Source organism: Enhydra lutris, unplaced genomic scaffold (assembly GCF_002288905.1).
Source record: "Enhydra lutris kenyoni isolate GAN:26980312 unplaced genomic scaffold, ASM228890v2 scaffoldscaffold3, whole genome shotgun sequence".
Lineage (NCBI taxonomy): Eukaryota > Metazoa > Chordata > Mammalia > Carnivora > Mustelidae > Enhydra > Enhydra lutris.
The window spans coordinates 68,903,720-68,925,814 of record NW_019154087.1 but is presented as its reverse complement, the minus strand read 5'-3'; the positions used below and the strand labels follow the sequence as shown (position 1 = coordinate 68,925,814).

The following is a 22,095-nucleotide window of genomic DNA, read 5'->3' as shown; positions in this document are numbered from 1 at the left end:
TTTTGTATTATATATAATGTAATATATTAGTGTTATTAAAACATTTATATAAAACAGACATTACATATATAACTAAAAATCGAGGGGCGCCTGGGTGGCTCAGTGGGTTAAAGCCTCTGCCTTCGGCTCAGGTCATGATCCCAAGGGTCCTGGGATCGAGCCCCACATCGGGCTCTCTGCTCAGCGGGGAGCCTGCTTCCTCCTCTCTCTCTCTCTGCCTGCCTCTCTGCCTACTTGTGATCTGTCAAATAAATAAATAAATAAAATCTTAAAAAAAAAAACAAACAAACTAAAAATCGACTTAAAAAAATAGCCCAAGTCTCTGTTATAAAAATCCTTAGTAACACAGGGTGAAATGATAGTTCCTACTGCTATGGAAAGACCACTCAAGATACTTAGAGTGGTATCTCTAAGTGGAGAACCTGCTAAAGGCAAGGACTCTGATCTCTAACCAAGAACCCAGGACATAGCTTGGAACATTTACATGCCCAGAAAATGAGATGTGAGTAGGAGAATGCAGGTATTAGAAAAGATAAAAAAGGAGTAGGACTCTTATTTTCAGGGTGATTGAAAGTACAAAGAGATCAGTGTCCTAGCAATCTTTCTGAAATGAGATAGAAATTCTACAGCCCTAAAGGAGTCACTTTATGTCTTTAAGCCTATTAGAGGAAATGGCCAGTATACATAAAAATTTTAAATATCCATACATACTCTTTCACCCGGCAATTCAAATTCTGTGAACCTATCCTAAACAAGTTATTTCATATGTCCACACAAGTGTACACAAACAAGGATGTTCACTGTAGCTATCTGTAATAGTTTAAAGAAAAATTTTTTAAAGAAAGTCTGGATATTCCAGTAATAGGAAAGGAGTAATCAAATAATTTATGGTTCATCCACACCATGTATGGAACACCACACAATCATCTAAAGAATGAGGTATACCTATATGAACTGACTTGGAAAGATCAGACTATCAAGTATAAGAAGTCAGTCATGGGGCGCCTGGGTGGCTCAGTCACTTAAGCATCCAACTCTACCTTGGCTCAGGTCATGATCTCAGCATCAGGAGATCGAGCCCCGGGTCAGGCTCCATGCTCAGCATGGAGCCTACTTGAGATTCTCTCTCCCTCTCCCTCTGCTCCTCTCCCTGCTCATTCACACAGGCATGCTGTTTTACTTGCTCTCTAAAACGAATTAATTAAATCTTAAAACAAAAACAAAAAAACCTTATTGGGTAAAAGAAACAAAAAGTTATATTCAGTATATGTATGTGCAGGTGTATGAGGACTAGAAAGATACATCCTAAACTGACAGTGGAGACAAGGAATTCAAGATCAGGGAAAATGAAGGATTTTCGCTCTTCATTTTTTTTTTTTTTAAAGACTTTATTTATTTAATTGACACAGAGAGAAAGAGACAGTGTGAGAGAGAATATAAGCAGGCGAGTGGGAGAGGGAGAAGCAGGCTTCCTGCCCAGCAGGGAGCTTGATGTGGGGCTCGATCCCAGGACCCTGGGTCCTGACTTGAGCTGAAGGCAAACACTTAACCACCCAGGTGGTTCACTCTTCATTCTGTATTACATCTTTTACCATAAGAATGCATTCCTATGCTACTTGGGAAATTAGTAAAGACTTAATACCAAGACTCACTAACAAAAATGAGCTATGGTAAGTCAATGTTGCCACTTTTTCCTTTAAAGAAATTTGAGATAAGGAAAAGATTTTAAACAACGTGTATCTCAGACAAGGATAATCCTTCCCTCTGAAGATTTTTCATTTTAATAGTTCTTAAAAGTTGGCTCTGGTTTTCAAAATGAAATGCGTACCATATATTAAAATAGATTTCTTAAAATAGGCCTCAGCCTAACAATCATGGCTTCTCATCAACTGCTACAAGTGACATTCTGGTGTAGAAGAAATCCTTCACTCAAACCAGTTTGCTTAAATCACAAACATAAGCTACATCTACTTCATGCAAAAGATGTTAAATCACTTTTAAAAAATGGAAAATTATTCTACTCGTTTCAACAAAATACTCTCTCTCAAATAATGTACCATTTTATAAGCCCTTAAACCTGAGAATAAATTCTGTTGTAGTCTGGTTAAGTAAACAATGGCTATCATAATATCTTGTCTTCTTTAACCAGGGTCAATTTTAAATTATAAAAAATACCTATGTTCTACCATTGTCTTCCATCTTAAGGCTATAATCTTATTTACTTATCGCTTCTTAAGATGTTTAATATACTTCTTTATTTTGGGTGACAGTTAAGCATTTCTGCAAAATCTGTTTAAACTAATGAACTATATTAAAAAACGTGTAATTTAAATGTTTTTCAACAGTCACTAAAAATAAACTTTTGTTACTAAGGATGCTATCAAGAAAATGAAAAGACAAAGTAACAAGTTGGAAAAAGTATCTGAAAATTACATATCAATACAGAACTTATATCCAGTATAAAGCACTCTAACAATTCAATAAAACCAGCAACATAACAAAAGATGGGCAAAATCTATGAACAGACATTTCACCAACAAAGATATATGGATGGCAAACAAGAACATGAAAGGATGTTCAACATTAGAGAAATAAATACAAGTTAAGACCACCATGACATACCACTACACAACCACTAGAAAAGCTACAATTTCAAAGGTGACAAGACTGAATGTTAACAAAGACCAAGAGTAGTTGGAATTTTCGTGTATTGCCAATGAAAAAGCAAAATGCAGAGCCATTTTGAAAGTCTGGCAGTTTCTCATTAAGTTAAACATATATTTACCATATGACAGAGCAATTCCACTCCTAAGTGTTAATCCAAGAGAAAAGAAATGTCCACACGAACACTTATTGGCAAATATTCTTAGCAGCTTTAATCATAAAACAGTCTCAAGCTAGAAAGAACCCCAATATTCATGAAATGATAAATGGACAAGCAAACTGCGGCATCTGTATAATAAGCTCATCAACAAAAAGGAACAAACCATTGATAAACCCAAAAACAACATGGATGGATCTCCAAGTGTTTCCATTAAGCTAAGTAAAAGAAGCCAGATACATAAGACTACAAACTATCATTCCATTTATGTAGTCTAAAAAAGACAAAACTTAAAAAGCAGTGGTTGCCAACAGCCAGAAGGTGGGGGAAAAGGGATTAAGAGCAAATGAGCGCCGGAAACTTTGGGAAGTGATGGAAACCTCCCTTGTGTGTTTGTAGTGGTGGTTATGCAACTGTATACATCTGTCAAATCTCATCAAATTATACACTTAAAATAGGTGAATTTTAGGTGTAAAAAAACTCTGATTTTTACTATGTGTCAATTTTACCTTCATAAAGCTGACAAAAATATATTCCTGCAAAAAGTTTGAGGGATTTTTCAAAATGCTCCACTGGCATTTTAAGTAAAGAATAAAGATGCTTTCTCTGAGAACTAGGGAAAACATAAGAGTTTATTTATCAACTATATCTCTCTTCTCATTTCATACAGTCCACATATCAGGGAAAAAGAAAAACGAAAAAAGACATAAATATCTGTTGCTAATAAAGAAGCACAGGGGTGCCTGGGTGGCTCAGTCAGTTAAGCGTCTGACTTAGGCTCAGATCATGATCTCAGGGTCTTGGGATGGAGCCCCCCATAGTTGGGCTCCATGCCTAGCAGGGAGTGTGTTTTTCCCTCTCCCTCTGCCCCTCCTCTTGCCCACGCACATGCACGCACACACTTTCTCTAATTTAAAAAAAAAAAAAAAGGCACAAACAACTATTCAGAAGGTACCTGAATCATCTGGAGAAGAAATCTGATTAGATTGGGGGGGGGGGGCAAGGTGTCATAAAAATAAAAAGCTGGCCAGCCAGCACCCTAGGAAGGAGACCCCATCCCGGAACACGCTCACAACCACAGCAACTTCCCTTCTTCCTCCCCTAGATGCCCAAATCAGTGTCAGTCTGGTTCACACTACTTCATTTCCTCCCTCTATCCCTTTTCTCTCCACTCCCACCATGACCACCCTTTCTCAGAAACTCATAGCTTGACAGCCTGAACTGCTACACAAAAATACTATAAACATCGTGGGATTTTTCTCGATTAAAAAGTTAATGAACAGGGGGCACCTAGCTGGCTCAGTCAGTAGGGCATGTGACTCTTGATCTCCAAGTAATGAGTTCAAGCCCCATGTTGGCCGTAGAACCTACTTTAAAAAAAAAAAGTGGGGGGGGTTAATAAACAGACTTTGCTGTTTCCTTTATTTTTCATAATGGAACAAAAATCACTAGGAAGGAGGGTTGCTGGGGGGAAGGGGGTCGAGAAAGAGTGGTGGGGTTATGGACATTGGGGAGGGTATGTGCTATGGTGAGTGCTGTGAAGTGTGTAAACCTGGCGATTCACAGACTTGTACCCCTGGGGTTAATAATACATTATATGTTTATAAAAAAATAAAATTTTTTTAAAAATCACCAGGAATATTACTAAAGACAACATTCTGGTATTTATCTTTCCAGTTATGTTACATAGAATGCCATGTGGATTTAACATTCAAACCACACACACAAATCAGTTCAGCACCCCAAACTAAAGGTAACTATGAAAATCCCAAAAGCAATAAAATATACAATCCTCGTCATCAAAGAGGCTTTAAGGTAAGGGCGGGGGGGGGGGGGGACTACAGGAAAATGGTTATCTGTGACCATGATATGTGGGCAAAACTCCGTACTGAAATGACTAAAATAAAAATGGAATCAGGAGGGACGCCTGGGTGGCTCAGTTGGTTAAGCAGCTGCCTTCGGCTCAGGTCATGATCCCAGCGTCCTGGGATCGAGTCCCACATCGGGCTCCTTGCTCATCAGGGAGCCTGCTTCTCCCTCTGCCTCTGCCTGCCATTCTGTCTGCCTGTGCTTGCTCTCTCTCCCTCCCTCTCTCTGACAAATAAATAAATAAAATCTTAAAAAAAAAAAAAAAATGGAATCAGGAGTGGATTTAGCGAAAAGACCTTCAGAGATGTCTGCCTCCAGAACTGGAGTAACACAATACTCCTTTTTTTTAAAGGCGTATGTGCACATAGTGTGCACATTTTTCCATTTATTAAACTTTTTTTTTTTTAAACCATGCAACGGGTCTCCCCACCTCGAGTCTCATCCACTTCCAAACTATCTCTGCTCAATATTCTTTTATCCATCTATTCAGACAGCCAACAAGGAAGCCAAGCACTATTCTTGATTCTCAGCAGTGACATACTCACTTCTTGCCTCAAAAAAGTTGAAAGGTTTCCCAATACCACATTCTCAGGTCCCAGGCATAGACTTTAATTCAGGTCTGAAATAAGTGGAATTTACAACCACCTTAAGTAATTCTGATGCAGACAGTCAATGGCTGACACTCTGAGAAATGCTAGCCTAAAGATAAGCTCCATACTGAGCCTAGCAGTGAAGGCTCTTCCATGACCAGTCCCACAGCCTGCCCTGACTACTCACTACCTCCTACCTTCACAGGCTCCACACAAACTGAACTGCTTTCTGAATCTGCCTTGCTCACAATTTTCCCTACCTAGAAAGACCATTCACCCTAGGCATTTCTCATTCAGAATCTATTCAGACTTCAAATGCCAACCTACTATCTCTTCTTTTGCCTACCTAGGTAAAAATATAATTGTGAATGCCTATAGCATCATTATCTAGACTTATGACATGTGCTTTCTCAGCTGTATTAGGTATTTTTCCATACTACAGGGCAACTCCTGAGAACAGTACCCAAACCCCAATTACCTCTGCATCCCCAGAGTGCCTGTCTATTCTTGGCACTGAACAAGGACTTCAATTAGTTTCAGAGAATCAAATGGAGACACCAACTGTTAATCAAATAAACTGTTCCTAAGTTACTATTTCTCTTCCTCCCTACCCGACTCCTCTTCTTAGCTTCTTCCTTGGCTAATGTCATTGTAAACTCAACAGAAATTACCTCTAGGGATGACAGAATATTCTACAAGGTGTTCTGTGTGGCATTTCATGATTTTGGATTTTTACAAAGAAGAATATTAGTTTTTCAAGCAGAAAAAAACAGAAAAATTCTTTTAACTTCAACATGACTGAGAAAAGTAAGGCAGTGGGACTTGGGAAGTGCCATCGTTTTCCTCTCAACAGTCTCTCTTCTCAAGCTGATCATGGGAAATGGAACCTCCATAAAAGAACCTACCTTCCCAGAGGCCTAAAGAAGCAATCAAACCTTGCACTCTGTCCACCAAGACCAATCTCCATACCAATACAGAATCCTGAAAATCATCACCACTGTTATTGTAGGTCTTTTATGCTATATTCAGATGCCATTATGACAAAGATTAAAAAAGCATTACTCTGTCCTTATTGAGGCAACATCTTGTACACAGCTCCAACTGTCTTCCAATTAAATGCTATATAAAATGGGCAACTAAGAAATGTTTATGAAAAAAAGTACTTGCTGTAACCCCTCCATACACTACATCACATTTTAATGAATGCTGATTACTTCAATACATAATAAATAGAAATAGATTACAGAATCACTGCATACCTGTGGATTTTCCAAACGTTTTAAATACTCTTCAAATGACCCTTCTATAAACTGAAAAAAAAAAAAAAAAAAAAAAGTCTATTAGAAATATATCAAACCAAAAAAATCTTTTCACTGTGAATTACCAAGTTTTTACATGAACCTTGGATACATCGGTAATAGTAATACATGTAAAAACCGAATTATTAGAATACATAAAAATCATTAAGTGAAGATTATAAACAGACAAAAGAATTTTAAAAAGGAAACATTATCAGAAAAGATTTCCTGGACAGGATGTGGACAGGCACAATGCGGCGTGAAGAGGCAGTAAACACTAATGTTGAGAAGACAGAAGCCAACCAGCGAGCAGAAACAGGACAACTGGTTGGGGAGAACAGAGTGAGAGAGGAACTCAACTGGACACCTGTTTAGAGAGGGCCTTGGGCCCAGGAAAGACTTGCAGACTGAGGGAGAAGGCAATTCAAGGTCACTGTCGGTGACATTATTTGAAACAAGCACTTAAGAGGAGTATTTTGGTAATGGCCAATGCAGAGAAAATATACTAGCTAAGAAATATTAATTTACTATTACAGATATGAATAGTGTCTCCTAGGTCACACTAAAAACAAATGAGAACTAATAATGCAAGATCCTGTGGAGAACCAACAAGATTTTTCTACTACAGCTTGCTTCACTGTTTAACTTAAAAAGTTTATTCAAGCTATGTGATTTCTGTTAGCCATCCCACTAATTTAACTGAAAAAAAAAAAAAAATCTCTAAAAGACATTCATCTGGAACACCAAATTCTATTTAAAGTATAGTCCCAGTTAACTTAGCAAACTGATATACATAAAAACATTAAAGTACATGTTCCAGTCTATAAAAATCTTTTAAACACCCATGGCTTTTTTTTGAGATTGATTCTTTTCTAAATTATATGCTGTCAAATTTCCAAAAAGTTTCTTTTTGAAATCTTAAGTTTCAACACATCCTTATAATAAAACAGCCATATATTTTAAATATCCCACCAACACAATTCTGTATGAGGTGATTATTTATACTTTTGGGGAAAAAAAACCCACAGAACCATTTAAAGTTGGAAGAGAACTATGAAGTATTCTGACACAAGCCTGCATCCAATCTGAGATTCTCCTCTCTAATCAGTTAGAAAGTGTCTGACTAAACACTGTCAGTAAACAAAGCACACACCCTCACCCTCCTTCCCATGACAGTCTTCTCCAGTTTTGGCCAATAGGAATTCTCTGAAGGTGCTTAGTATAAATTATAAAAGGAAAGTGAAACTTTTCCCCCTGGAACTTTCAACCTCTGATCATACCTCTTAAAAATGTTGAGGGCTAAATAAATATAAGCAAAGAACTTAAACAATGCCTGGCACAGAGGAAGTGCTCAACTAATGACAGCAATTTCCATTACTGTCAACAGTGTTTTATTCTGTGGGCCCAATAATAATGATTAATCACTTGTAATTTCTTAAAAATACGTAAAAAGCACTCCACTCTCCTCACCCCTCCCCCTTTTATACTATACCCTAATACTCTTATCTAACCTCCATATCACCAGTTTCCTTTTTGTAAAACAAGTTCTCAAATCTCCTGATCAAGTGGGTTAACTCTCCTTCCTGGAATATATTACTGCCTTTCTTATAACATGGCACCAGGAATACATCTAGAATGTCACCAGTAGTACCATCTGGCTTGAATACAGGAACACCAACCAAAAAGCACATCCAAATTAAGAACTGTTTACCTATTAAGTTTTAGAATTGAGATATTTGCAAGGTGTCAATGTTTTTTTGGCAGTCAAAGGGGAAAAGTATCACTGAAAGTCCAATGGCCTAATTCTAGGTCATAAAACCAATAACTAGTAAATCCTATAAAGCTTTCAATGTAAAAAGAAAACAGGCCACTCTAGCATCTTATTTCACAGCCTACTATACACTACTGAGAAAATTATAGTAAGTTGTTATACAACATTCTAGCAACTATTAATCATTATTTACATAATTACAGTGTTCTGAGGTATGATTCACAATGATGAACCCTGAAAATTAAAAATCTATAAATGCCTTCTGATAAAATTAAAGGCTCAGTATTAGCTATGCTCAGCATATTTTTTATACTCCAAGTCTGAAATTTTTAAATTCATAGGGAGTTACAAATCACAGAAAACTATTAACCATGACACCCAATTTCCTTACCATGACAGACAAAGCTCACTCTTAATATGCAAGGATTCTGTCCAAGTCATCCTTTCATCTTCCACAGCCCTATATCTTACCTATCATAACTTTCTAAATGTCTAAAGAAATGAAAACCACAAAACAGCTTAAAAAAATCACAATTGCATATAATTGGATTTAAATTCAATAAAGCAGTTTTTTTTTCCATAACCTGCATTAAGATCCAGGCTGTGAAACTCCCACCAGACCACTTCTAAAGGCTGAAATGTAAATGCAAGTTAAGACACCATTCCATGTTTAAAATTACAAATTACCGCTTCAAATTTCTCTCTATTCTCTCGAAGATAGTGAATACAGGCCATTCTGACTTCCACATGGCGAGATTGAGAGTGTAACACCTGAAAAAGAAAAGCAACATGCTATTACACATTTTGTTAAGAGAATTTAAGGTACAAGCTAGAACTTTCTTTCACACCCTAAATAACCTCACAACCAATAGAAATCAGTTTCTCTCTGTTTGCGATTTAGTAATTTCTAAATCTTTTTTCATTCCCACCTCTTCCTCTAACCAAAGGTGAAGTGACCTATAGTCAGTGCTACTTCTTAAGTCGTTCTATGAAGAGCTTACTACCATTTCTCCTTTAGGTCATTCATGTGAGGAAACCTTTGTAAACTTAACATACTTTTTCCTTTATTGACCAGCCTTCCTATAGCTTTGCTCTTCACAATGCAGGGCTAACAGAACCTCTGCCACATAGTGCTTAGCTTCATCCTATACTTGTTGGAAACAAGAATAGGCAACTTCAACAGGACCCTTTAAGCCTGTAAGAATTAGATTTCTTTTTTCCAATAATTTGGAATTACATGTTATGTAGAGATACAATTCCCCTGTGGTTTCAGAAAAATTAAGGTACTCATTCCCAAATCCTTAGTTGTCAGGCTTCCACAATTCTTTTTTTTTTTTTTAGTGGGTTTTTTTTTTTTTTTTAAGATTTTATTGATTTATTTGACAGACAGAGATCACAAGTAGGCAGAGAGGCAGGCAGGGGGGGTGGGAAGCAGGCTCCCCAGTGAGCAGAGAGCCCAATGTGGGGCTCGATCCCAGGACCCTGGGATCATGACCTGAGCCGAAGGCATAGGCTTTAACCCACTGAGCCACCCAGGCGCCCCTTCCACAATTCTTGAAGGAATATCCAAGTGAGCAGCATACAAGATGCAAACATGCTGCTATGTTCTACCATCCCAAGAGCCTTGAAACTTGATCTTAGGCCCAAAATCTTTTTGTGTTTGTTTTTATTTTCAGTGGGCTCCATGCTCAACATGGAGCTTGAACTCACCAACGCTGAGATCAAGAGTCACATGCTCTACCAACTGAGCCAGCCAAGACCCTCAGCCCAAAATCTTAAAGCACCAACTGAAATAAGCCACACTACGAAGATGATCAAAATCCTCTCACTTTGTAGCCTCTGTATTCTTCTGTTGAACTAGTTCAATGAAAGGATAACTTACGGGCATTCTGTCTCTTACTAAAATGCTGAAGCTTCGATTTGAAAGAAACTAGTATAATCAAATGCTTAGGAACCCTTTTGGCTAGCCTCCAATACTTTAATTATCATGCTTAAAAGAAAAGATTAAAATTATTTTCTATTACTGAGTGTCTCAAATCAAAGTGTTCCTGGTACCCTAAAGGGTTGGGGGTTGGGGGCTGGGGGGGGGGGGGAAGAGACCCTGAACCATTTAAAATAACCACATGTCCAACCACTAATAAGGCTCCTGAAAAGAGAATTTATATTAATATAAAGTAGCTTTAAGAGTTACAGGTCCAGGGCCGCCTAGGTGGCTCAGTGGGTTAAGCCTCTGCCTTCAGCTCAGGTCACGATCCCAGGGTCCTAGGATTGAGCCCCACATCAGGTTCTCTGCTCAGCAGGGAGCCCGCTTCTCCCTCTCTGCCTGCCTCTCTGCCTACTTGTGATTTCTCTGTCAAATAAAGAAAGAAATAATCTTTAAAAAAAAAAAAAAAAAAAAAAAGGAGTTACAGGTCCAAATGAGAGATTCTTCCTCACGCTCAGATGAGCAGTGAATTCAGGAAAAGGGAGGATCCAACTGCATTTTACAGGTCTCTGGATAACATCCAAGGTTCATTTATACAAATAGAACCAGAGGGGCACCTGGGTGGCTCAGTTAAGTGTCCAACTCTTGGTTTCAGCTCAGGTCATGATCTGTGATCTCAGGGTCGTGAAAGTGAGCCCGCATCATGCCCCACACTGGACTTCTCAATCCGTGAGTCTGCTTGAGATTCTCCCCCATCTCCTTCCCCTTCTGTCTCTCCCCCCACACGCACTTGCAATCACTAGCATGCACTCTCTCCATCTCTCTCTCTACCTCTAAAATAAATAAATAAATAAATAAATAAAATCTTTATACTCACAGAACCAGAGAAGCACGACTGTCTGGAGAGAGCTGTTATGTCTTTACACCAAGATACACTGAAGATGTACTAGCTGAGGTTAGCAATAAGTTTGTTTTCAGCATATAGCTGGTTTTCAGTTTAACGAAGTACACCTATATTGCTATCTTGGAAACTACTGAAAAGCATCTTTACATATTCTAAGCTTCCAGCCCTAGAAGAAATGTCCATATAGAAAAATAAACCACCACACAATATTTTTGCCAATTCAACAAGTGACATTTAGCAACACTTCTTCCACAGAAGCTACCTAAGACACTATTATGAATAAAGATATTATTTGCGTAAACCAGTGTTGTCCGATAGGGCTTTCTTGCCATTGGCAAACTGAAGATAGTGTTAGAGCCATTTACCTAGCAACAGGTGGCAGATATAACTGATTAAAGCCTATTTTCCATTAAAAACAATGACAAGCATATCTGTTTTTTCTCCTCTTAAAAAGGTCTTATTAACACATGAAATCTGAACCTGTCACTCAGAAGCAAAATTCTCAGCAACTTCCATAAATTGTAGAGTGCTGGAGCTTTACAAAGCCAAGCACTGCAAGAGAAGGAAGGTTAAATGACAACTGTTTAAAAAGTACAACTTTGTGAAAGTTCAAGGACAGGAAGAATGCGAATGTTAAGACAAGTATCTCTGCAAATTATTATATGCCAGAAAATAACCTAGAAAATAGGGAGACTTTCCAATCTTTACTTGGGACAAGATAGTGATAAACACTAGGAAAGGCGGAGACACACTGCTTTAGCAAATCCTCTAAGAGCGCCCTATTTTTAGCTCCACGGCCACAGAGCTGATTCAGGTCAGGCCTCCTGCAGGCCCAAGTCCAGAAGTGTAAAAAGGGAAGGGCCTATCTAAACCAGGTAATTTGGAGGAAAAGGAGACTCCTAATTCAAGTCTACCTACCAACGTACCTCCCAAAAATTGCCATTTAGATTATTTACTCTGGCTCCTTCTTAGAAATGATAAGTTATTTTGATATTATTGGAAAAACTGTTGGCAAAAAAGTAAATCCTTTGTACATATTTTTATAGAGCACACCCTTTAAGTGTGAGGTTGGTGTTACTTCCCTCCCCACCCCAATACACATACTGTGCCTTTAGCCATGAAGGCTATATCCTTAATCCATGTCTGCTAAAGAAAGGAGTTTCCCTCAAAATTCATGGTATTAATCTTTCTAAGCTCAGTATACTAAAAATCACACTCGCATAACTGAAGAAGGCATTTTCTTTATGCCTGATTTAAATCCTGAGATACAATATGACATGAACAATGAGTTAGTTCTTAGTGACACTAACTTTGCCCCCTTCTACTTAAAAATAGACATCCTCCTTAAGAGAGATTTCTGTATAACCAAGTTTGCCAGTTATGGCACAGGATACCGAAACGAGACACAGTTTTCTACTTCACTATGAACCAGGATCAGGATAATCCAATGCCAAATAAGCATCAAACTTCCCTTATTTTCATTCATTTCTCCCTCCTTCCTAACCAAATTCTTGCTAGAGCTAACACGATGAGTAAATTCACTACCACCTCTTCGTTCCGCTTCCGGAGGTGCTGAGGAGTCCAGGGAAGCTGAGGCAGAAACACCAGGACAGATGGAGATCCAGAAAATTCACAAATGGGACAGACTGTTTATCTACTAATAGTAAAGACTGGGGTGGGAGTGTGTGAACATATCCCACAACAACATTGGAACATCCTAAATTTCTAAAAATGAGAGAAATCTAATGAACTGAAAAAGACAGGGCTGGATTTGGGGAGTTATACACAGAATGTATGAATGACAACGCCTGCAACATAATGCAAAGCTGAAGTAGTTAAGTCAATTTCTCGCTTGAAAAATGGATTTTCTGATACAGATGTGAAAGCAAGGGCCCTGGAAAATAAATGGCTCGCCTTTAGAAGTTGAAAAAAGTAAGAATAGACCAGACTACAGATGTTAAGTAAAACAATGACTCACAAACAAAAGTTCTGAAAAACTACTTAGCATTCAAAAAAGGGTAAGAGGGGGAAAAAAAAAACCATAAAAACTCCATGGGAGGGAAAGAGATGGTAGGAAGAGATCTTAAGCTGAAGAAAAGCAAACTGTGAAAGGTATGAAATACACACCAGGACAGTAATATGATACTTTTATCCAACTATTTCAGCAGCTATTTTTCAAATATAGGATGGATTTCGGTGACTGCATACCAACTACACGGTGTTATATAACGCAGAAAAAGCTCTTTCTTAAAAGAAAAATTCTTCCTTGTTAGAAAGTCATGTTGACCATTAGCAAGGAATAATTCAGTCAAAAGCCTAGAGAATCCCTAACACCAGACTTTTAAGAAGTAAATTATTTTCAGCATACCTTGCAGAGCATAACAAAGAGTGGAATCTACTCAAAGACAATTCTTTTAAAACATTCTATATTCTTCAAAAGCTGACGTTCCCAACTGCATTTTTCCGCTCCTGATTCAAGTGGACATCGACGGGCAGACTCCCCGACATTCCAAAGTCCGGCAGCAGAAAAAACAATGCTCTGCGAGTACTGCCTGGTGCACCACCTCCTCCAGTAAACACCTGGTTTACTGGCGTGAATGCTGTGCTTGTAAAACCGAGGTGAACGCGGAACAGAATGGAAAAATATCATTTCGCCAAGTCCCCAGCAATCAATCAACCGTACACGCGCTCAACAGGCCTCACAGGTTGTCCTCATTACCTCTTCACCGGGAGGGACGACACCCAGTTAATTTACGGGTTTTTAAGTTTCGATTTACAGCTTCCAAACCCAGGGTAGCATCCCATCCCTGCGTTACAATGGGCCGCTGTGACGCCAGCCGGGCCACGCGCTGCCCCGGACGTGGGCTGCCCGCACAGCTGCCCGCCGCCGCTTTCCCACCCAGCTTCCTCCCGTTCCCCACCCCATTACCTGCTCCGCCACGGCCCGGAATAGGCACGACCCGTCCTTGGCGACCAGTTTCCGATACAAGCCCAGTTTCCGCAGATAGGCGTCCATGGGCGTTGCGTCCTCGCGGGGCCCCGCGCCGCCCTGGTCCCCCCCGTCGGAAACGCCGACGGCCGCCTCCATGTTGCCGGTCCTAGTGCAGGCCAGGCGCGGCGCGAACTAGCCCCACATGGCCGCGCCCCCGGCTCCTTGACGCCCCGGCCTAGGACGGGCGGCGGTTCGGGCTCGGGCTCCGCGGGCGGCGGCAAGCAGCGGCGGCCCGAAGCAGCGGGCGGCGCTCCCCGCGCGCATAGGGGAGCCCTGCCTAATGCATGGCTGTGCGCACGCGGCCACCTCCCGGGGGACCACGCGCCCGGCGGTAACGGGGGGCAAACTAAAGAAACCCCAAGCGTGAGAAGTCACTTCCCGGCGGCCTCGCTGCCCGGCTCAGGAACACAGCCGGGGGTCGCCGCCCCCACAAGTTTCCTCGTCCCGACTCGGGTGAGGCGAGGAACCCCCCGCCTCCCGCGTGCGCGGGGCCGGCTCAGGGGAAGCGAGGCCTGCGTCCCCCGCGCGCTCCCCACCCTGGAAGCCGAAGAAGTCGAGAGAGAAAGACGCAGCCTTTCGTTTCTCCACCTCTCAGGAGGGCGCCGAAGGGGCGGGGAGCGGATGGGGGCGCCCGGCGGAGGGCAGCAACCTCGCAGCCCAGAATTTGTTTTCACTTTCGGCCGCACGGCGGAGAGGACGCCGGGAGGTGTAGTTTTGGCGGCGGCAGGAAGTCGGCTTGCGGCGGGCGGGGATGCGCGGACCGACCTACCCGGGGGAGGTGCCGGGGAGGCACGCGGACTACAAGTCCCTACAGCGCGGGCGCTGCGGCCGCGGCCGCCGTCGCCGGGAGCCGGCTTCGCGCTTCCCGGGCACCGCGTCCGCGAGCAGGCCGAGGGTGTCCGCGAGCCGATGCGCGGCGACCTGCACGCTCTACCCCGCCCGCCCGGAGGGCCGCCCACTGCGCCGCGGCGCCGCGAGAAGTGCGCGCGCCTTGCGTGCGTGGAGTTGCCAGGGACACAGCGGCGGCTAGGTCGGCCCTTTGTGTATTCCCAAACAGAGGGCGCACCTGTCTGCTCCCCTCCCCCGCGCCCGGGCCTCTTCTGGCGTTTCCATGGAGGTGGCTTTAACGGTTTAAGCAGAAAATAGAGCTAATTGACGAAGTCTCAGGGAACTGGCACAGTGCAGGACGACACAGGCTATCAGTAAATCGATCGTGGACTGGTGATTCCTATTAAAAATTAGAAGTACAGCTCCCTCACTATGGCAAGATGATGCCTTTGCCACAGACTTTGTTCACCCCGCCCTTGTAGCTGCGCCACCCCAGCACAAAGTGATATCACTGGTCGGAAAAAATTAGAATATCTTTTCTGAAAAAAATTCGTGTTGTAATTGCTCGATAACATGCTGGATTTGCCATGGGTTCCAGTAGTGTTTGAGGCTTCCAACTCAACTTTCTACCCATCAAAGTGGAATGACACGTTATGCTTTAGAAGCCAGAATTCATTCAGCGTGTTTCTATGGCACCAGAACCCATTTTGCTAACCCATTTGCTGACAGAACCATGTCAGGTGTCCTAATTATCAAAATACATGGTTAATCATCAACTGAACTCCTGTCTTGAGGCCTTGTGGGGCAAGAGAGGAAAAGTGTAGGGTTACCATAGGTTTAGACATGAAGTTAAGTAATGGGAGCAAAGCAGGCCAAATGTTAAGAATCCAACGCAAACTACTGAAATTTCTGTCTTAGAAATTTGTTTTCAGGGGTGCCTGGGTGGCTCAGTTGGTTAAGCGACTTCCTTCTGCTCAGGTCATGATCCTGGAGTCCCGGGATGGGATGAGGATGAGTCCCACGTCAGGCTCCCTGCTTGGTAGGGAGTCTGCTTCTCCCTCTGACCCTCCCCCTTCTCTCTCTCTCTCTCTCATTCTCTCTCTTATCAAATAAATAAAACCTTTTTTAAAAAAAAAGAAATTTGTTTTCAGTACTTTTGGTGCAAGCAGTTAATGATGCCTGCATTGGTTTCCTGGGTGTTTCTAATTTTGAATCCTCAGTGTTTAGAGTCTATGTCTAATTGTGCTGTTTTTCAAGAACACAAAAGTTACTGTGACCTAAATGAATTTCTTGCCCTAATATTAAATTTTGTACATTTTGTAGAGAACGACTTCAGAATCACTCTTTAGAAAAATCTAATTTCAAATCAAATCTACTGCTTTTCTTTCCTTAAAAATAATTATTTTGCATATATATATTTCTTATTTCACTCAGAATTACACCAAGTTTGCCACTACTTACAACAGGGCTTGTTTGTTTCTTTTAAACGTTTTGCCTTTTAATGGGGCTCCTTGCTCTGCGGGGAGCCTGCTTCTCCTCTCCCCCTGCCCTTACCCACCCTTCTCATTCTCTCGCTCTCTGTCAAAACAAACAAAAAAAAAAACCTTAACATGTTTTGCCTTTTAAACATACACAGGAATTCAAAGTAAAATCCAAACTGTAGAGCTTAAATATTGGCTTCCTGAAATGAGTAGGTTCTATAGTATTCATGTTACAAGCAGCAGATTTTCTAATATGTCAAAAGAAAACTATGTCTTTTCTAATATATATTTTAAAAACTATGTCTTTTCTAATATATATTTTAATATTTCTTCAATAAGAATTTCTAGGGGTGCCTGGGTGGCTCAGTGGGTTAAAGCCTCTGCCTTCGGCTCAGGTCATGATCCCAGGGTCTTGGGATCTAGTTCAGCATAGTGCTCGATGCTTAGCAGGGAGCCTGCTTCCTTCTCTCTCTGCCTACTTGTGATCTCTGTCTGTCAAGTAAATAAATAAAATCTTAAAAAAAAAAAAAAAGAATTTCTAAAGCTAACCTCATGTTCAGTATGTATTTATGGGGAATCTACTGTATATATCATGTTAAGATTGCATTGGTGCATATCTTGAGGCCATATTAGAAATGTATATCTGCAGGAACTTCAGGTTTGAAAATTTATCAACCTTGTTTTATAGTTGAAATGTTTCAGACACGTGGTGGCTCAGTACTTGAGCATCTCACTCTTGATTTCCTCTGGGGTCATGACCTCAGGGTCCTGAGACTGAGCCCTGTGTTCGGCTCTGTGCTCCGAGGGGAAGGGGGAATCTGCTTGAGATTCTTTCCAACTGCCCCTTCCCCTGTGTACATACTCTTTCTCTAAAACAAATAAATAAATCTTTTTTAAAAAAGGAAAAGTTCATGATTACATTGCTTTGATCTTTTTGTAAAGATTTTGTTTATTTATTTGACAGAGAGATAGAGAGTACCAGTATGCAGAGCAGCAGGGAGAGGGAGAGGGAGAAGCAGACTCCCTGCCAAGCAGCGAGCACTATGCTGAACTAGATCCCAGGACCCTGGGATTATGACCTGAGCCAAAGGCAGCCACTTAACCGACTGAGCCACCCAGGCGCCTCTACATTGTTTTAACTATTTTTTTTTTAAGATTTTATTTATTTATTTGACACAGAGAGAGAGAGATCACAAGTAGGCAGAGAGTCAGGCAGAGAGAGGGGGGAAGCAAGACTCCCCGACCAGCAGAGAGCCCGATGTGGGATTCCATCCCAGGACCCTGGGATCATGACCTGAGCCGAAGGCAGAGGCCTAACCAACTGAGCCACCTAGACGCCTCTACATTGCTTTAATTTTTAAAACGGCATTCAAATACAAAGTTTTGCTCACATTTATATGCATAATAATTTCATTTCGGGTGGCTGTGTTTCAAAGCATATTTTTTATTTTAAAGCTTATCCGATTTTAATCTTATTTAAATGTACTTACATATGTATTTTTAATAAAGTAATATCACCATCTTGAAAGCCCCAAAATTCCTGTGAATACTTTGAAAAGAAAAGGAAACCAGATATATCCTTTATTGTACCTACCATGTCTTTATTTTCCATTATAAAAATTTAATTCACTGACAATAGTATAACCAAAATAAGAATGTACATGATCATTTAAATAAACATTCTAGTATAGAACCTGACACTAAAGTATACTTTCAACATTTTAAAACAAATTCATTAAATACTAAGAAAGCAGAAGCCTGTATCAGAATTCATCAAAATTCTATGTTGTCTTCTAAAATTTTGGTTTGTTATCAGAAGTATTAGAAGAATAACACATTTCCGGTGCTTCCTACAGTTGACATCTTGGCAAAATTACTGTTCTCACTCCTGCTGAATGAGTGAAGAACAGTGTCACTATCGTCTGGCTGCTTCTGTTTCCAAAATTAGAAGTGAAACACCTGTTGTATCTGCCCCTGGGCCTGTTTAAGGAAATCCTTTAGGTATTTAGAGACCTAATCCAAGACAGACCCTCTGTAGGCCAAATCCCCAAATATAGCTCACTGTTCAAATGAGGTTAAAGGATCCTATGACTTTAAACCAGACCCTAATTTACAGAAATTCACTTTCAAAGGAACTTGTTAACATTAACTTCTGAAACTTTTTTTTTAAAGATTTTATTTATTTATTTGACAGAGAGAGAGCTCACAAGTAGGCAGACAGGCAGGCGGGGGAATGGGGAGGAGAAGCAGGCTCCCCGCTGAGCAGAGAGCCCAATGTGGGGCTCAATCCCAGGAGCCTGAGATCATGACCCGAGCCGAAGGCAGAGGCTTAACCCCTCTGAGCCACCCAGGCACCCCAACTTCTGAAACTTTTTAAGAAACCACATCTGATTGAAAATGTTCACTCTGAAGAAGCCATTTGTGAATAGCAAAAGTGAAGAGCCCTTTTTTTTAATCTTTATTTTTTAGGTGATCTCTATGCCTAAGTGTGACCCAAACTTACGACCCCAAGATCAAGAATCACATGCTTTGCTGAATGAGCCAGGTACCTAGCCCAAAAGTGAAGAACTCTTTAAAGAGACATTTTAAAAAATATTTTATTTATGTATTTGAGAGAGAGAGAGAGAGAGAGAGAGAGAGAGAGCACAAGCAGGGGGAGTGGCAGAAGCAAGCTCACTGCTGAGCTAGAGAGCCCAACATGGGGCTTATCCCAGGACCCTGGCCTAAGGCAGATACTTAACTGACTGAGCCACCCAGGTGCCCAAAGACTCATGGTTTTAAAAGATTTTTGCAAGTAAACCTCTGACTCTATGTCCATTTCTATAGTAACTTGAAATATCAGCCTTAACAAGGTCCTTCATGAATCTTTTAACTCTTTAATACTACACATTATACTTTATTTATTTATTTTTAAAGATTTTATTTATTTCTTTGACACACATTATTAGAGATCACAAGTAGGCAGAGAGGCAGGCAGAGGGAGAGGAGGAAGCAAGCTCCCCACGGAACAGAAAGCCCGATGCGGGGCTCGATTCCAGGACCCTGGGATCATGACCTGAGCCGAAGGCAGAGGCTTTAACCCACTGAGCCACCCAGGCACCCCCCAAAAATACTTTAATACAGCACAAATTATCCAGTTATTCTACATTTTCCTAGCTCCATGAAAAGGATCAAAGGAATAGTGGAGGTGGGACACCTTCTCCCAAGACAGCAAATATTTCTTCTTACCACAGGAAAGTGTTTCAAGGTCATGCTCCGCTAGCCCTGACAGAAAAAGGCAGACACTTTTCTGCAGTTAAATAAAATAATTTTTTTTTTTGCTCTGGCTTAATATCTCTCAAGCTTAATTCAAGAACTTATAAAAAAGAGAGAGAGAGAAAGAAAAAAGGAGGGAGGAAGGGAGAGAAGGAGGACAAATGGGTGTGTCCCTGGTGCCAACTGACAAGCAAGTGCCAGGTGAGCAAACCTAGAGAAAGATCTTGCAAGAAGTTTGGTTGGAGATCCCAACAGCTAAGGGGGCTGCGTCCTTTCCATCCCACCCTCAGGCTCCATATGGGGGAGCATCTCCCACGGGCCATTTTAGCTAACTACCCAAGTGCTTCGCTGCTTCACTGCTCTGTCAGACTAAAGCAGGTATATGCCACGAGACCCTTGCCCAGGCCCGGTATGAATACCTGGAGGAGAGTAGAGGGAACGCCCATCTGTGCTTCACGGAATAAACTGAGTTCCAAACCACAGTGCTTGGACTGTAGTCCTGAAACCTTATTATCACTATGATTGGAAAAGTCAAATGATGGAATTTGAGAGACAGGGCGGGGCGTCATAGGGGGTAGGGAGGGAAAAAGTGAAACAAAATGGGACCAGGGAGGGAGACAAACCGTAAGAGACTCTTAATCTCAGGAAACAAACTGAGGGTTGGGGGGGCGGGTTGGGGGTGGGGGGATAAGGTGGCTGGGTGATGGACATTGGGGAGGGTATGTGCTATGGTGAGTGCTGTGAATTGTGTAAGACTGATGAACTCTGAAGCAAATAATACATTGTATGTTAATAAAAATAAAACAAAATAAAGTAAAATATCTTAATTTTGCAAATTAAAAAAAAAAGAGTCAAAGGATGGTTTAGTTTCCTATCATAACTGTCACTTCCTTGTGAGGTGAGCACACGGCCATGCCCAAGCTGGAAAGACTATGCCATCTCACAGTAGCTTGAGTCTCTTGTACAAATAGCTAATCAGAGTCCCTCATCTCTCTAGATAAACCTCCACACATTTCCAGTCTTTTTTTTACCTCTCCTTCCATTACCATCTCTCAGTTCCCACCTTCACCAAAGCAAACTCATAAAGTTGCATTGCAGAGAATTAACTTTAGATCTCCAGTGGGATTATAAATTCTTTGTAGCTTTGTAGAATTTAAGATTATTTTGTATTTCCCAACTATCTAAGAAAGTTTTCTTTGCATATTTGGATGAATATGTCAACAAATATTCATTAAATATTTTTATGTATTTCCAATCAATCTCTCAATGAGGAAAATATTTAGAATGAAATTTTATAATTATGCAAACTATAGTTGAGGTCTAAATATTTGGTTAAGATTATGTGTTAGGTTGGGGTGCCTGGGTGGCTCAGTTGAATAAGCATCTGCCTTAGTTAGACTCAGGTCATGATCCCAGGAGGCTGAGACTGAGCCCAGAGATGGCCCCCTACTCAGTGGGGAGTCTGTTTCTCCCTCTCCCACTATCCCTCTCCATGGTTCTTGCGAGTTCTCTCTCTCTCTTTCTTTCTCTGTTTCCCACTCTCTCTCTCAAATAAATAAATAAAACCTTTAAAAAAAAATTAAAAAGTTTAAAAACAAAGATTTTGAACTTCACCTCAGGTTTCTTGAGCTAGAGTAACAAGGGATAGGACACAGGAATCTCTTCTATCAGTTTCCCCCAGGTGATTCTAAAGATCAGCCAGCAGGTCTGGGAACATCTGGAAATTGGGATGGTGACAGGGGACAGTGTATGCCATTCAAGAAAAGGAAATCATGGACTTTTAAATTAATGTGAGAGGAGGAAATAAACTCTCAAGTTTATAATTCCTAGATCATCATGAAAAATTCTTAAAAAACTCCAATTTTAATGTTGTACTCATTTTATACAGAATACTATCAGACAAAGATATCTAAAGGTCAAGTCAAGGGTGCCTAGGTGGCTCAGTGGGTTAAAGCCTCTGCCTTTGGCTCAGGTCATGATCTCAGGGTCCTGGGATGGAGCCCCGAATCGGGCTCTCTGCTCAGCAGGAAGCCTTCTTCTTCCTCTCTCTCTCTGTCTGCCTCTCTGCCTACTTGTGATCTCTGTCAAATAAATAAATAAAATCTTTAAAAAAAAATAAAGGTCAAGTTACGTTTCTTTTCTTTTTTTTTTTTAAAGATTTTATTTATTTGACAGAGATCACAAGTAGGCAGAGAGGCGGGGGCAGGGGCGGGGGTGGGGAGCAGGCTCCCTGCTGAGCAGAGAGCCTGATGCGGGGCTCCATCCCAGGACCCTGGGATCATGACCTGAGCCGAAGGCAGAGGCTTTAACCCACTGAGCCACCCAGGAACCCCTCAAGTTATGTTTCTTAAGATGGTTACAA

The 22,095-nt window shown here is 41.1% G+C and overlaps 1 protein-coding gene across 2 annotated transcripts in view; it reads right to left on the bottom strand.

Moving 5' to 3' along the window:
* Positions 1 to 14,559, bottom strand: part of LOC111154210 (OTU deubiquitinase 4) — a 45,734-nt gene extending 31,175 nt beyond the window's left edge. For both annotated transcript variants that reach the window (XM_022513670.1, XM_022513680.1), the window contains exons 1-3: positions 14,107 to 14,559; positions 9,037 to 9,120; positions 6,540 to 6,590 (exon numbers count right to left, since the gene is read on the bottom strand). In XM_022513670.1, the coding sequence (XP_022369378.1) occupies positions 6,540 to 6,590; positions 9,037 to 9,120; positions 14,107 to 14,265 (294 nt within the window). In that variant the 5' untranslated portion in view covers positions 14,266 to 14,559. The remainder of the gene's footprint in view (positions 1 to 6,539; positions 6,591 to 9,036; positions 9,121 to 14,106) is intronic.
* Positions 14,560 to 22,095: the final 7,536 nt, after the last annotated feature.